This window comes from Sebastes umbrosus, chromosome 6 (assembly GCF_015220745.1).
Source record: "Sebastes umbrosus isolate fSebUmb1 chromosome 6, fSebUmb1.pri, whole genome shotgun sequence".
Lineage (NCBI taxonomy): Eukaryota > Metazoa > Chordata > Actinopteri > Perciformes > Sebastidae > Sebastes > Sebastes umbrosus.
The window spans coordinates 13,440,981-13,458,638 of NC_051274.1; the positions used below are offsets into that span (position 1 = coordinate 13,440,981).

General features: G+C 45.8%; 1 protein-coding gene across 9 annotated transcripts in view; it reads right to left on the reverse strand.

Moving 5' to 3' along the window:
- Nucleotides 1-17,658, reverse strand: part of camta1a (calmodulin binding transcription activator 1a) — a 342,481-nt gene that overhangs the window by 38,908 nt on the left and 285,915 nt on the right. For 8 of the 9 annotated variants that reach the window (XM_037771703.1, XM_037771698.1, XM_037771696.1 and 5 more), the window contains 2 exons: nucleotides 6,242-6,395; nucleotides 275-415 (listed from right to left, as the gene is read on the reverse strand). In XM_037771703.1, coding sequence (XP_037627631.1) covers nucleotides 275-415; nucleotides 6,242-6,395 — 295 coding nt within the window. The remainder of the gene's footprint in view (nucleotides 1-274; nucleotides 416-6,241; nucleotides 6,396-17,658) is intronic. The other variant, XM_037771700.1, reaches the window with a different exon arrangement.

The window sequence follows — 17,658 nt, forward strand, 5'->3', positions numbered from 1 at the left end:
GCGACAGCTTATAGTGAAATTACACAGCTGAAAACATTTGATTGATTAGCATAACATTCAGGAACAGCTGGGCTCTTTCAGATACGGCCCCCGACACAGTTATCACTAAACAAAAATAATAAGCCAATAACCCTGAAACTCAATTTCACTATAAATCGCATACCAATAAAAGCTCTCAACCACCTTCTCTGATCTGCCATATAACAGAAATCTTTATGGCCTTTTTTGTTTCCCTCGCTGAATTTTCCCCTCCCTCCCACCCACTAGCCCTTACCCAGGGTGCCCGTGCAGAGGCAGTTGTGAGTCCGGGGAGGTGGCTTAGTTTGGTGGCTGTCCAGAATCTGTTGCACTAGCTGCTCCACTGAGAAGCCAGAGCTGCTGTTCCCGTTGCTGCAAGTCCACTTGATGCCATGAACTGCCGGGAGAGAGGAGGAGACAGAGACGTCAGCCAGCCCAACAGACCACCAGCCACGCCAGCCCCCCGCCCCACCCTCTGCCCTCCCTCCCTGTCTGCCAGGATACATCATGCTGCTCACCGGTCACCTCGCTAACATGTCAAAGTAACCATGGTACAATAGAGAAATTCATATTTTTGTTTTTTCCTGAAGAAACAAACCAAACAAACAAACCAATGACCGGCCTCGGTAAAATGGTATAGTAGTTTCATTAGTAGAAGAGTGGCACTACCTTTGGTTCTGATTATGTTTATGTACCACGCTCTCTATCATGTCTTCCCCTTCATATTGAAATCAGGGCTGTCAAAGTTAACTCGATAATAACGCATTAACGCAACTTGTGATTTTTAGGTTGTAGAGGGCTCAGTTTTGAAGCTAGCGAAGATATCGGCATCATATGAAACTAAAAAACATAAGGATTCCATCGGTACCAACCATGTCATAGTAGCTTTTTGCCAAGGAGGATAAATAACGCTCCAGATTGGGCGAGGAAAAACTGCAATGACCACTCTCAAAGGGGTTCCTTGACCTCTGACCTCAAGATATGTGAATGAAAATGGGTTCTATGGGTAACCACGAGTCTCCCCTTTACAGACATGCCCACTTTATGATAATCACATACAATTTTGGGGCAAGTCATAGTCAAGTCAGGACACTGACACACTGACAGCTGTTGTTGCCTGTTGGACTTGAATTTGCCATGTTATGTATGTTGGATGTCGGATAGGTGTGGGCTTCTCACCTTATATATAATTTTTTTGCTAACTGCAGTACCGGTGAGGGTTTCTGAACAATATTTTTCATTGTTCTATGTTGTAAATTGATTTCTAATAATAAATATATACATACATTTGCATAAAGCAAGCATATTTGCCCACTCCCATGCTGATAAGAGTATTAAATGCTATTAATACGATTAAATATTTAATATGACAGCCCTAATTGCAATATAACTATTCTGTATATAATAGTTCCAATATCTTTTCTCTGTGTGTCCTGTTTCCTTATTCCAGAATTGAGCAGCTGCTTTTCTCTAGTCTCTCCACACTGTGTGCCCTCTGTACTGCACTGCTCATTCTCTATTGTGCCTCCCATGTGTCAGTGTCTGTTGCCACTCGGTGGCCTCCCCTCTGTGAGTGCTGATGAAGGTTACAGCAAGCCCAATCCTTCCACCCACCACTCTTACCCCGACCTATGACTCTGTTCTGACAGGGAAAGCCTCTAGGGAGGAACGTCACCTAGCTGCTGCTGCTGCTAGATCTGCACCAAGGAGAAAAAAAAAAGAGGCTTTCTTCTGTAAAGCTCCACTCCCTGCTTCAGTCACACCTCGCTAGCAACTCCTAATACTTTTCATCGCTCCACTTGCTAACCAGCCGCCACTTTCTGATGAGACAGATAGTGGTTTTAGTGGCTGAAAGGTGGTGGGAGACGCCGCTGAGTGCTGCTGCGCTCGGGGCTCTCAACCGGGAAAAAAAGGTAATATTTGAGAAGCGGAGCATATTTAGACTATCAAACAAAATCAAGCCTGCTTTAATTCAAGTTCCCTTCACTTCAGTACCTCCTTCGGTTAAATATGCAACAGAGAGAGAGAGAGGAGAGGAGAGAGAGAGATAAAGAGAGTCAGGTTTAGAAAACAGCGAGAATTTGCTTAGTGCGTGTCTGTTTGCGTATGAGATAAAAGGAGATGAAAACAGCGCAAGAGGGCGAGGGTAATGCAGATTAAAGACAGAGCTAGTCGAGGCGAAGTGGAGAAAAAAGCTGGGAAACATGATTGGATGACTGTGATAGGGATCTAACTTGAAAGCTTTAAGATCTTGTGTCAGATTAGAGGCCGGTCACCAGCAGATGTCAGCAGAACCGCTGTGATCACGCCGAGATCAGACGCTCACAGACAACTCACTGTGGCAGGTTATGGAAACTCAAACAGTTTTCATTTTTGATCTGTTATGAAGTCCGATTTGTTCAGCTGTTAAAGCCGCAGTAGGCAGAATGTTTTTGGCATCATTGGGCAAAAATCAAAATAACCTTTCAGCATATTGTAATTCAAGTGTTTTGTGAGAAAAATAGACTTCTGTACCTCCTCATGGCTCTGTTTTCAGGCTTTAAAAAAATCTAGCTTGTGACGGGAGACTTTGGCCAATCACAGGTCATTTCAGAGAGAGAGAGTGTTCCTATTGGCTGTTCATTCAACAAAGGCAGCTGTCAATGACTCCCGAACTCCGATCAAATGGTCAAACTAGGCAGTGCTGATCAAATATGAATCAATATTCTGTCACTGTAATGCCTATTTCTCGCCTCAGATGTTTTCAGAAACATCTTGTAGTGCACCGATTAACTGTAAAATGTTCTTATTTTACAGTTAAACAGTGCACTACAAGATGTTTCTACAAGATGATTCATATTTGATCAACGCTGCCTAGTTTGACCGTTTGATCGGAGTTTGCAAGTGATTGACAGCTGCTCAGAGACAGCAGACTCCAGCTCGGCTCTGATTGGTTGTTTCCCTCCGGTCTGTGAGGACACTGGAGGACACAGAGGCACATGATTTTTTTCAGATTAGCTGTCTCATGCACTACTGTCAGGATATAGTGACGGTTTTATAAAAATAACTATTTCAAATCACATTTGCTCCATTTCTACCCACTGCTGCGTTAAGAGTGAGTGAGCGGAAGAAAAAAAAAGACTCCAAATGTGACATTTCATCTGATGTAATTACCGCGCAAATAATTGTGTCTGTCTGGAGATCCCATTAGAGAGCGTGGCTCGAGTCACCGTTTCACCTCCTGATGGTGTGTGATGCAAACAGTGTAAATTAGATGATGCTAGTAATACTGACACAGAGATGATAGGGGCCACAGGAATACTAAAAACGCTGCCATGAATCCCCTTCTGTGACAGAGCCAGTAGGGAGGCTGCAGGACAGAACAGAAGAGCATCCGTTCTGCTGATCTGACTCAGAAACCGGTGACAGAGCAAAAGAGCGAGAGCCTAACGCAACAGCTTACATCCACCATGCAGTACCATCCCTATTTGTCCAAACAATCTCGTCTCCCCCTCCGCCCTGATCCCTCCATGCCTCAGCCCTCTTCATGGAGACGGGGCGTCACCCCCGGAGGCTCTGGGGTTGTTGACGTACAGTTGCCTGCCTTGTCTGCTCTCTCTTCTCACTGAGGGTTATGTTCCAAAGTAGACATGACAGGAGCAGCGCCACTGGGTTTAATCCCAGTGGCAGCAACAAGCAGAGACACCAAACGGCAACCCAGTCACATCATCATCCCGATGACTGCGTCCTGTCACGGAGCGGCATCACGCAGCCGTAATGACAAACACAGTTGATCTGTAGGACACACGCACATCCCATCTGGTTGCCTCTGCCTGCACCATCGGGCGCTATATGGGACAGTGGGGTACAATAGTTTACATGATGGCCAGCCCTGTCTGGCTCTGGCTCTATCTGTCTAGCCTGGAGACAGGCCCTCTGTCTGTCTGAGTGTTTGTTAAAGCCGCTCATGCGCTATCTGTCAGCAGGCTGGGGGCATAGCCGGGGAGAGTGCCGCGCGCTTATAGCATTAGACCCAAAGAGTGAATCAAGCTGGCTGCCTTGTCTATGGAAGTGTAGCGTGACTGAGTAGTGATGCCACTCCCTTACCCCCCCGTCTTCACTCCCTCGCTTTCTCATCAAACACCGCGGGGCGTTAAGGAGCACGAGGTCAGACAAGGCCACGTTTCACAGGGCTTATATTTTAACTGCGAGCGTCCGTGCACGTGAAAGTTTTTGCCACTGAGAGCACGAGTGTGTGTGTGTTTTTGTCGTGGGGAGAGACAGAATAAGCTCAACTGATCCATGAAATCCACATTTTTCCTTTGTTGTTTTTTTTTCGTATCATTAGAGGTGTCAAACGGTTTGCGCGCTGAAATATCGTGAGGAGAATAACAAAAGGGAAGACGGAAGAGGGCAATTATATCGCAAAAAGTTGCCAATTCTCTGGAAAAATAACTATTTGACATTAAACTAAAGGGTTTGCGCGCTGACGAAAAATCTGCTTGTGAAATAGCAACCATCATCATTACATATATCTATAAGAACAATCTCCTAACATACAGCCACACATACCTACCGCACATGACCCAGTGTCAAACAGAGTGTGCTGCACACTCCTGCAATCTTGCATTCTGTACTCAAACTACAAAGTTTGATGCTTTTGCACATTCCCGATAAAGGAGAAATGGAAATATGTCCTGATAGTTTATCTATACAACCTCTGAGGAAGTTCTGCTGTTGCAAAAAAAAAAAAAAAATCCATTGCACTGCACACATGATAACATTCCTGTGCAATGCAAAAAAACATACCTGTAAGAGATGCAAGTTTTCTAAGATATAGGTCAGTCTGGGAATAGATGCACTGTATGTTAAGAGCTAATGTATAATTTACAATTAAATAATGCATGGATAATACAGCATGGCTTCATCACTCCCTACTATGGGATGGGGTGCTGCTATCTCACACGACCACTAGGTGGCAATGTTGCTCCATCGCTGAGCTTGTGTTGACATGCGTGCAGCTCCAGGAGAAAGAGAGAAAGAATAGAGGGTAGAAGAAAGATAGAAAGCAAAAAGACAGAAAGCAGGAGAGGTTTTTTTTTACTCTTTATGTAGCCCCCTCATGTAGCCTGACAGCTAGGAGGCATCTCACACTCTCACCCTCTTTGTCCCAACAACTCCCAAAGTTAATGACTTTACGCATTACTGCAAATGGTGTTTTTTTTTTTTTTTTATACATTAAGCCACAGATCTAATGAATACTGTAGTTGTTCAGTAGCTGTCCTGAGGTAAGGCTTTATGTTTAAATATGTCCTGAAAGTGATGGCGAGCAGAGCAGCGAGGAGGATAACAATATAACCAAGAAGACCTCAGTGATGATGGTCTGCCTTGTCAGTATGCAGCCAGCACGCGTGTGTGTGCTTGTAAAGCTGCTGACACGTTCCTCTTTACCTGGCCACATCTCCAATAATTGGCCATCGGAATATCAGTCACAGCCCTGCTTGCTGGCCCCTGCCAGGCACACACCCCGAATCACAGCGTGGTTGTTAAAAGGTATCTTAACAGCTGTCTGAAAGATTTTCAATGCTCCCACAAGGTCCCCATTTGGCTATTATCATCATCAGACAAACCCTGACTTTTTCCAAAACATTACCTCAATCTTTGGGCAGGTCTGGAGACTCGTAAAAAAACACATAGTGCACCTCGCAGAGCATTAGTAAAGCTGATAACAACAGGGAGGGATCAATCCATTGAAGGGGCAGAAAGAAAGAGAGAGAAAGGGTGGAGGGGGGGAATTTCTGGTGAGTCAGACATTCTTGCTCCCACGCACTAACATGAATCAATAACCAGCTTGTTGCCCACCTCTGCCTTGACTTCCTTCCTGAGCCAGAGAGGAGGCACGCTCTCAACCCGGCCAGAGTGGTGCCAGAGGTCTCGGGGAAGAGCTGAACTTTGACCCCTCACTAGCAGACGGCTCCAGGAAGAGGCACACACACTCATGTAACAGTGTGGCCGAAGATGCTCTCTGACTGAGGTGCTGAAGGCACTTAGTGTGCCAGCTGTCAGCAAATAGGACCCGACATTACATCCTCAGACGAAAACAACAAGCACTATGTTTAGCCTCCCCATGCATGTAGACATATAAAGACCATTAAGGCCTTTTTAGAAGGGAGACAGTGACTGTTTATATTAAAGGTTGTGAATCAAAGTGGAGACTGATGAACGCAGAGTTCTGAATACTCACACATGGGCTTGAGCTGGCCGATCAGCTCCTCCTTCGTCCACTTGGCCCACTCCTTCTTGTCTGTGTTGATGGAGCACAGGATCGGACCACATGGTTTACCGCAATCCTCGATGGCTGGAACATTCAAATAATGGACGAGCACGATATCAGGGTTCTGTGGGGGACGCAGAGAGAGAGAGAGAGAGAGAGGGGAATGGGGGAGGTTAGACGAGATGACTTCAGGGATAAGAGCGTGGTTTCTTGAAGATATACTGTAAATGAGTGGTAGTGACACATAGATACTGGGGCTCAGCTGTGAGGGCTTTTGTGTGGAACATGACAGCTGGTTGGTGAGAAGCAAAATGTCGCTGAACACTGGATGGTAACCCTCCCATTCACACAACAGAGCCTAAGAACAGAGGAGTAAATGAACAACCAGGGAGCAGAAAAAAAAAATCTGCAGAGATCTGCAATAATCTCACTCATTATGTGACAGAACTGTATCGCCAAATGTGTGTGTGTGCTTGGATGTGTATACATATGTGCGATAATTACAACGTGTGCTCGTGTAACACACTTATGGCATTTTGTCAAGTCCTCCCACATGGTGAGCTGATGCCCTCAATTAACTCCGCCTGTATTTACCAAGTCAAAACTCAACAATTTGCCGCCCGCAAATTGTTACCGGGTTACCTCGGCAAATTCCCTAAATTGACAGCTTATGAATAATAGGTGGCGTTTAAAGGAATGCTGGTGCTGGTGTGAATAAACATCAATTCACTTCTGTAATAATGAAAAGCTTTGATTACTGAGCACGAAGAGGGCTCACATGAGGAATGCTCCCCGTTTCAGTCCTTATTGCTTCCAATTTATTACAAACATCCGGGTGCCATGAAGCCCACACAAACTTAACACGGCAGTGTGTAGAAGGAAACCCGCAAGTTGGGGAAACTCTCGCAGAATGGTTAGGGTAAGGCATTGATCTCGAATAGTTAATGTTGATGTTGAATAGTTAAGGAAGAAACTAATCTTGAATAGTTAAGGTTAGGCATTCATCTTGAATAGTTAAGGTAAGGCATTGATGTTGAATAGTTAAGGTTAGGCATTGGTCTTGAATAGTTAAGGTAAGGCATTGACCTTGAATAGTTAAGGTTAGGCATTGATCTTGAATAGTTAAGGTTAGGCATTGATCTTGAATAGTAAAGGTTAGGCATTGACCTTGAATAGTTAAGGTTAGGCATTGACCTTGAATAGTTAAGGTTAGGCATTGATCTTGAATAGTTAAGGTAAGGCATTGATGTTGAATTGTTAAGGTAAGGCATTGGTCTTGAATAGTTAAGGTAAGGCATTGATCTCAAATAGTTAATGTTAGACATTGATCTTGAATAGTTGAGGTAAGGCATTGATGTTGAATAGTTAAGGAAGGCACTAATCTTGAATAGTTAAGGTAAGGCATTGATGTTGAATTGTTAAGGTAAGGCATTGATGTTGAATATTAAAGGTAAGGCATTGATGTTGAATTGTTAAGGTTAGGCATTGATGTTGAATATTTAAGGTAAGGCAATGATGTTGAATATTTAAGGTAAGGCAATGATGTTGAATATTTAAGGTAAGGTATTGATGTTGAATATTAAAGGTAAGGCATTGATGTTGAATTGTTAAGGTTAGGCATTGATGTTGAATAGTTAAGGTTAGGCATTGATGTTGAATAGTTAAGGTTAGGCATTGATGTTGAATAGTAAAGGTAAGGCATTGACCTTGAATAGTTAAGGTATGGCATTGATGTTGAATTGTTAAGGTGAGGCATTGATCTTGAATAGTTAAGGTAAGGCATTGATGTTGAATAGTAAAGGTAAGGCATTGACCTTGAATAGTTAAGGTATGGCATTGATGTTGAATTGTTAAGGTGAGGCATTGATCTTGAATAGTTAAGGTAAGGCATTGATGTTGAATAGTAAAGGTAAGGCATTGACCTTGAATAGTTAAGGTATGGCATTGATGTTGAATTGTTAAGGTGAGGCATTGATCTTGAATAGTTAAGGTAAGGCATTGATGTTGAATTGTTAAGGTAAGGCATTGATGTTGAATAGTTAAGGTGAGGCATTGATGTTGAATTGTTAAGGTAAGGCATTGATGTTGAATAGTTAAGGTATGGCATTGATGTTGAATTGTTAAGGTAAGGCATTGATGTTGAATAGTTAAGGTAAGGCATTGATCTTGAATAGTTAAGGTAAGGCATTGATGTTGAGTTGTTAAAGTTAGGATAGGTCGTCGGGCAGTGAGTCTCGCAGGAGTTTTCTAAGATCTCAGATCAGATTTCGCAGTTTGCAGGTTACCTTCTAGACCCGACCACTTAACACACAAATATATGACAATATCCCTCCGTTACACATGGGATACAAATAAAAGCTGCACCGATTATAACTGACCTGTAGGCAGCCAGATATAAGCAGGTATACAGTATATGGAAGAAAAATTGTCATCAGATGTCTGAAAACTCACACGCATGCACTCGCAGCTAAACAAGACGCAAAGAATCGACGAACCAACAAAGACCTTGATGGAGAAAAATGCCGTGACAACACGTGTGTGTGACTGCGGTTTGAAGCTTCATCAGTACTAAGTGGCAAATAAATCAGGGCGCTGCTACTGTAGGTCTGTGCTCCCTCTCAGTGTGTACCATTAATCTACGACTACAGCCCCCCCACCCCCGTCTCCCTCCCTCTCTCCTTCTCCCCTTTCATCAGACAGGGGTGTGGTTGGGGGCAAAACACATCCAAAGAAACAATCACTTCTTTTGGAAACCATACCAACAACAACTACACTAGCATCTCAATGTGTTTATAGCAGCCACATCTATCTCCCGTAGTGGAACAGGAACAAAGCGGATGTAAAGCAGAGAGGACACAGATGACCTCCCCCCTTCAACGCTTCCGCCAGAAGCTGGAGCTGGACACCGCAGTATGTTACCTCGCTGCTTTCCTTGTCCCCTGTCATTGGTATGGACACTAGTGCGACGACTGCTGCCCTGTTTGGATGGAGATGGCACGGGGCGGCGTGTGATGATGCTCCCAGATGGCATCACCAGCTGTGTCAATAGCTAAGAGATGCCCTCAATCTTCACTTGGAACGAGAGCGCCAAATGGAGACGGCTTCATTCAATTATGATCACGCATAAACGTACTGTATGTGGATGCATGGGAGTGCACGTGGGAGGGAATGTGCACAGACACACAAACAGACTAAGCAAGGACAAACTCATTAGCATACTGTAACAGACACATATATCCTCACAAGACACACAATCATACACGTTGATTACGAACATCTCCGTCTTCCAGCGCCCACACTTCCAGCTGTTTCCTACCTATTCACACATATATGCACGCACACACACACAAAGAAAGACACCATGTGGCCGCCTTAGAGCTCCCCCAAACACAAGTAATCTGTGTCTCTGTGCTTTTACTATCAATAATCTGCTATCTGTCTGTCTGTCTGGAACCTTCGCTTCTCTTTTCCTCCCCAATCTTGTTTTGCTTCTTTCTCTCTTTCTAACTTTACAACACTTCTCTCTCCCCCCAACTCGGGCCCACACTTCCACTCTGAGAGGGAAAAACAACACAATGAAAATGTAAAGCATCACATAAATCTATCAGGATGGTAATTTAATTTAGTTTCCTGCTGGCTGGCTTTCTTTTTTTTTCTTCTCCACAGTGTAATATCAGGAGTTGGGAGTAAAGGGAGGTGAGGGGGGGGGGTGGGGCGGCGGCTGAGGGGGGAACTTTTTTTTTGTGCCAGGATACTATTTTCCAGGAGAAAATGAGATCTCATTAACTTATTGATTAATTGTGTAATGTAGTCTTTTGGTTGTGTTTCCACTCCGGTTTCCCACTCCGGTCTCGGGGCGGCTTTCCAGCCTCGCTTCCACAGCGGAAGTGGAAGACTGGGATACTGTTGCATGAGCCTGTGGTGTGCATGTGGGTGAGGATGCTCTGTTTGTATGATACTATGAGCTCAAGCCTATAAATACATACATGTCAGCATGTGTGCCAACCATCCCCACGTTAAAGCCTCTTAAAGCGTATCATGCATACGTAAAACGTAGCGTGTCTCCAGCCAGCATTTTGATGTTGCTGTGTTGTGTTAATGTTTACTGCGCCTCCCTAGAACAGATGGATAGATGTTGAGCTAATTACTAGCAGAGTCTTGGGGAGTCAGCCATGGGGGCGGAAGGCCTGCTGAGTGGGTGGCGGAGCGCCTTCATACCCCTCCTTCCACCGCTCTCTCTCTCTCTCTCTCTCTCTCACACAAACACATCAGCATACAAAGGCATGCATGCACATAGAAAAGAACACACTAGTCGTGCACACGCGTTCACGAGCCACGCATGAAAAAGTTGGTGTGCCAAAATCGTACGCACGCGCATACACGCATACGCAGGACATCGCCATCGCAACCGGAGGATAAAGGTGCTGTTGTAGCCAGGCAACAGGTTTCTCTGGCACCCACGCACTCCGAGGCAGCCAGTGCTCCTACGATCTCTCAGTGACTGCCTACCTCGTCCTGAAGTCATACACCCTGTTCTACTCCAAAACACGAGGAGGGAGAGGATGAGAGAGAGAGAGAGAGAGTCGCTAATGGAGCTGAAGACACAGAGACGGAGCTGGATGTCGGCGGAGACGGATACAATGACCTTCTACTTTGTGCTGAATGTGAGGTAGTGAATGCTGAGATATAACTAACTGAGACTTGAGTACAAAGCAGCACATCTATTGGTGGAGTCCGGTACGAGTGGTCAAGTAATGTGTCCGCTGTCTCGTTAAGTCCCCGTGACCCTCCGCCGCTCTCTTGGAACACCTCCATGTAGCCGCTACTCCAGCAGCCCGCCATAGCTCATTAGGAGACGGAGAACGAGGGGAAAAGGCCGAGCTCGACAAAGAGATACATGGAAAGACAGAGACAGAGAAGGATGAGAGCAACGGCTCTTACATAGCCAGGCAGGCGGCTCTGCTCCGCGGTTGTACTCTACTATAGTAGGCCTCGCTTTCACAACCCCGTGCACAGGAGCGATAAGAACACCATTAACATGAAAGGATCTTAATTGAGAGGGGATGCTCCGTGCGACGCGGATGAGCCGCGGAGTGCGGGAGGAAACCTTGTTCCTCTCTGATAAAATAACCCACACCCAGGAACTGGGGGCTTCAAAGCCTACTGTCACACTGAAGGAAAGAGCAGGGACTCAGGTATGGGACTTTTACTCCGAGGAAGGGGAAAATAAGCAAAAGGAGGAAAGGAATGAGACAGTCCTTCATGGGAGAATTGAACTAGCGGGCTACGGGGATATCCGTTTCAATACAAAACATCATGAAAGCAGGAACAGTCAATTGTTTTGTCACAAACATTCAGCATCAAGGCGTAAATACAGAGGGGAGGTGCGTGTGGTGGTGTATTTGTGGATGTATCCGTGCCTTTATGTATTTGCGTCTGCCTACATTAAATTATAAATAGTGTGTGAATGTGTGTCTAGAGGCATATTTCTGTTCTGTACGTCGGTTGGCGTACGTACATCAGTATGCATGCGGAATGAGCAGTGCAATGAGCTGTGAGTCTGAGTGGATCTGCTATATTTTGACTGCATATTCATGCTGTCTGTGCTCACAATGCGTTTTAGAATCTGGTGTGCATCTCTGCATATGTCTGTGTAACTTCGTGAACATAGCTACAGAATTGCCTGTGTACTATATGTGTTTCATGTCGCGTGCTGCGGTCCACCGAGCGGGCGCGCGGGGTTATTAAGGCTGTGCCCTCTCGGCTATGCGGGGGCAGTTGCCCTGGCGGTGGCATAGTGATGGATGGCATGGGGTGCCAGTCATTAGGCAGCCTCCTGGCCTCTGGCACCGAGGTTGCACTCTTAAACACCGACCTCCCCCGCCTGTCCCCAAACACCGCTGCTCATTTCAAGGTCAACTGCCTCTGTGGTGCTGCGAGTTCACCTCCACGAGGCACACGACTTCTTGCTTTTTTGTTTGGAAACCTTTATGGCTCACTGCCGACGGGCGTGTTTTGGAATGTGGGGGTGGGCTGGCTGGTGCCTTGCCTCGTGCAGAAAGCACAGACACACACGGTGCAGTACATGAACACACACACACACACACACACACACACCGAGGTAAACAAAACCCCACGTCAAACTCTCCCAAAAAAGGCAGCAAACAGCCCGAAGCTCCTGTCTAGGTAGCGGAGCAATTCCCCATGTGAACCTGCTTTCCTCTCCTCTCGCTCTCTCTCTCTCTGGGTCCTCCATGACAAACTTGTTGTTTAAATGTTCCCAGTTTAGAATACAGACACCCTAATAGGGGTGTCTGGAGTCAACGCTCAACTTAACTGCTACAGTTCACCCTCTACTGCACCCGGCTCTCCACCAACTACAACGCTGCCTGAGTGCCAGACTAAAACGATGCCCGGGGGTGGGTACCAATCCAGGGGTAAGAGCCAGTTTACAGAGGGTTTCTTAATACGAATTGCCTTCGTCCAAGGTCTGTGAGAGGGGATGACAGAGCACAGCCCAGCAGGGGATCCTGATTTAGGGGGAAGATTCACACTCCACCTCTTTACCTCTACTACCTAGTGCACGGGCTGGGAGATATGAAAGGCAGAACTCGAAACTTTTGAGGAACAGGAAGAGGCCAGCATGTTTGAGCGTGTTTTGGAGGAAGCCAGGGGCTGAGGCCTGTGATGTTTAATTCAGGAGCACATAATCACTCCGATGGAGTTGAGAGCGGGGCTTTAAATAACTCAGCTTAGAGGGGCAGAACTGCTTCACTCTGGGTGGGGGAACGCGAGTCTGTGTGTACTGTATGCGTGCACGTGTTTGTGCGCCTGTGTGTGTAATTGTGCAGATATGTGAGTGCATTTCCACATGTCTGAGAGGGAGTACGCAAGAGAGTGCTCCTCTATTTTTGCGAGTGGGGCTCCTCCCCGCTTTGAAATATTTTATTTGTGCAGTGCACCACGGTAAAAAAAAAGGTGGAGTGTGTTTGTTGCTGTGCCAAGCATCTGCATGCATTACAATAAAAGTGCAAAAGGCCAGAATTCAGAGGCTGAATATGGAGGAGCGTACTGGATGCCAAAGCAGGCAGGCAGGCAGTAAGTCAGGCGGTAAGCCGGGCACTGAGGCATTGAAGCCCCTTTAGCTGCCACAACTCAACTCACAGTTTACAGCCTACTTATTCTTCCTAAGGCCCTTTTCAGAGCACACTACCCTCTCCATTAGTTGTGGTGGTCCCAAGTGAGAGGCCACGCCGCCCAGGGGCAAGCTGAGAAAGGGCCATCAGGATCCCATCCTGCTGCCATAATGGCCTCGGCTGAGCCTGTGGCGCTGATCCTAATATTCAGCGGCCATCCAGGTGACACAAGTCACACTGGAATAAAAGGAGGTAAAGGAAGTTACTGAGCTCAGACACACAGGGAGGATTTAACCACTCACTTTCCTTTTGTCCCCCACCTCAAAATAACCTCTCTGTCTTCCTCTGAGTCTCTCATTTTCATCATTTCCTCCTAGGGGCACGGCGCAATTCATTTGGAGGAGGAAAACACAGCTAATGCCATCTCTCTCTCTTCTGCTCTCGCTCCCTTTCATATCAGCGCCGAGTCTGATTTGTTTGTGTGCGTCGTCTCCCAAACCCCCCGCCTCCCCCGTGTCAGTCGACAAGGCGTGCTATTTATGTGCCTCTGCCCGTGTGTGAGCGAATCGGGACTTCACAGGAGCAGCCAGGGGGAGATGTGCTGGTGCATTTCTAAACAGGGAGTCACCGGGAGGACTAATGTGTGTCCAGCAGCAAGACAGTCCAAACCTGGCCACTATCTGCTCCTGCAATGGCCCGCTGAAAAACAATAGATAACGCCGCCGCTGGTTGTCAGCATCGACAACAACTGTTGAGGTTGTGACAGAAAACAAACCCGGTCGAGCACAAACTAGCAGAGCATAAATGCACATATATGTAGATATGTACTACACCACACATGCGTCAAGAGACTTACACACAGTGACAACAGCAACGGCCACAGGACTGCTGAGCCTGTGTGCTCTGTCAAGCATGGTGAGGGGCTCATTATTATTACTGGGCTGGATACTGGAGCAGCCCCAGAGCTCAGCTTGGCAAGACCTCTCTCTGGAGACACACACACACTGGCCTCTATACACACATACACACACGTGCACACACCATACAAATGGATAATCAAACGTCTGCCCCTGGGGGAAAAAAAAAAATGCTCAAATGGTTTCCTAGCAACCGATGGTGTGTATTGGCTCCACATGAAAAATTAGAAATAAAGACAGTGTGTGTTTTAGTGAGACAATGAAAAGAACGAGGTTGAGATTAACAGTGCGTATTAGGGAGAGATAGAGGGGTTTATGGGGTGAAGTGCAGAGTGGTCAGAGATAAGAAGTTGCGAATGGGGATATGAAAAAGGTAATGAAGAGAGAAAGAGAAAAAGGCGCCATCAGAAGTGTGCCAATCTGATCGGCAGGCACAACAAGCATTTCCCCGGCCTCTCCGCGGGGGCAGTGTTGACTGCGAGTTGATCCGCGGAGCAGGTCCGCAGACAGTTAAGGTCATGGCTGGGAATCAAATCACAGCTCGGAGAGAGAGAGGGATCATCATGGGAATAAATCAGTATCTTACACACTGTTACAAAATATGTAGCAGCGCTGCAGGGGAGGGGATTATGCAAGAAGCAAAGCATAGGCTTTGGGAAAACGGACGAAAACGCAGCACTGCATATCGCACCAGGTTCAAAATGCAAAACACGGGGCAGCGTTGTGCTATATACCAAAGGCACACATGATCAGGTAGGTGAGAGTAGTGGTTTGTAAAATTGCTGCAGTACAAAGAGGCGTAGCAGAATCTCTAATCATTGCAGAACATTGTAACTAAAACACAGCAAAAGTCCCCTTTAAAAAGAGATACAACAAAAAGTTGTTTATCTGTATGCGAGCATGCGAAATGCGAAGAGCGGAGCGGCGTGTAATAGCGTGCGTGTGTGTTTCCATAAGATACTAACGTGTGTGTCATTGTGTGTGTGCATGTTTGGTACATCTGTATGTAAAAAATGTGTGTGTGTGTGTGTGTGAGGTAGTGAGAAGCATTACTATCTCCATCCAGCAGCTGCCACAAAGAGGCTTCCCAAAAACAAGCGCAGGGCCATGACAGAGACAGAGCGACCGCAGCCTTCTGGTGGTGTAATAGGAAATTAATTGAGACCATCAATATGGTATTAATCATTAAAGCGCAGGTGCTGAGGTGGCGCTTTGCTGACTGCTCCGCTGTTGGCAGCACTCACACATACACACACACACACACACACACACACACACACACACACACACACACACACAGTAAAAGTTTGACCTGCTGTTTTGCAAAAATGTAGGTGGGGACAAAAAGAGAGAAGTAGAGACAAAGGGAAATGAGAAAAAGGAAAGTCCTCCATTCAAACACATGGAGGCACAGTGGGTCAGTTTTTATACACAGCAACCCAAGGTCACTCTTGTTTTGCCTAGAAAGTGTTCACCTCTTTCCGAGCTCCCTCCGATAGCAAGGCGGAAATTGAATAAGTGCGTATTCCGAAAAAGATGTTCAAATCAGAAAAATGACAGGTAAATTTGGGGAACTATTCATCAACTCCCTTGGAAGCCATGTTTCTTATAACACCTAATCCTTCGCGAGGCAAAGCACAGTGAGGACTGGAGTGCCGGTGTTAATCAGCCAGAGGAGAGCCAAATTGCAGCAACTACATTAAGCCGTTAAGCACACCACGTCTCCAAATTGTTTGAGGTGTCTCACTGAGATGAATGCTTCTTCTTCTTATGAATAATACATCACACGCATACAAAACCAGACACATACTTTATATATATGTGCATGTGAGCGCATGCAACAGCGTGTGTGTCTCTTGCTGAGACGGTGCGGCAGCTGTGCAGGATGGGGGGTGAGTGCTGTAGCGTATGGCGGAGTTCGGCACGGCGATATTCCTAACGCTTTCTTCAGACTGAGCGAAGACCAGCCATCAACTAGCCTCCATGGGCACTTTAAACCAAAACCTCCACCACCTCATGTCTGTCAGTGTCAAGGTTGAGAAATGTTTATGATTCAGGAGGAGCTGTAGATAAGATGGAGATTGATCTGGATTGAAAGGCAAATAAGATTGGCAAAGCCCGGAGTCAGCTGAAAAGCAGGCAGAGGGGAGCAGAGGGGGAAAGAAAAAGAGAGTAAGGGGAGAAAATGCATTAACACAGGTCTGGCCCTGAGAGAGCACAGAGTAATGAGTGCTTCCTCGACACACGCTGAATGCTGGGGAGAGAATATGGACACACCATCATGACCAGCTGATTGATGCCGCGACCGTGTGAGTGTGTGACTGTGTTTGATCCGTTGGCCTGATTGCTGCCATGCTTGAGACGACTGACACTATCCTTGTTCCGGGATGTGTTTGAAAGGCTGGGCACACCTAATGATGCTATCAAAAAACAGCAGGTACATTCAGGCTATTTGCTGGCGGAGATTTAGAATTCATAAGTTTGACTATATGTAGTTCGGGAAGGTACTATATATGATGTTTTCATGTGAAAACATGTTAAATAAAGTGACACTTGGTAACTACTAGCCCAGGCTGTTCTCATATACCATTCGTAGCTATACCTACGAAATGTAAAGCACTGTAATGTGTATATATCCTACAAAATCAATTTGTTATGTAATCCACGTAGTTGTGAACCAGGATGTATAAAGAGCGACAAACGACACATAGGGAGGACGTCAGGGTGGATGGGTGGGTCAAACAAGAAGTAAATTGTTGATTTATTTGTCACGTAACTTCCATACTTAAGTTACGCCACTTCCGGTGTTACTTTAATACAAACCACAATCTTTTCCTAAACCTAACTAAGTAGCTTTTGTCACGTAACTTCCGTGGTTGAGTTACGCTAATTCCAGGGTTATTTTAACCCAAACCACGATATTTTGCTAAACTTAACTAAGTTGTTTTTGTCACGTAACTTCCGTACATAAGTTACACCACTTCCAGTATTATTTTAATCCAAACCACGATCTTTTCCTAAACCTAACTAAGTAGCTTTTGTCACAAAACTTCCGTACTTAAGTTACTCCACTCCCAGAGTTATTTTAACCCAAACCATGATCTTTTCCATAACCTAAGTAGTTTTCATCACGTAACTTCCGTACTTAATTTACACTACTTCCGGTGTCATTTTAACCCAAACCACGATCTTTACCTTAACCTAACTAAGTAGTTTTTGACACGTAACTTCCGTACTTAAGTTACGCCACTTCCAGTGTTATTGTAACCCGAACCACGACCTTTTCCTAAACCTGACTAAGTAGTTTTGTTGCCTAAACCTAACCAAGTTGTTT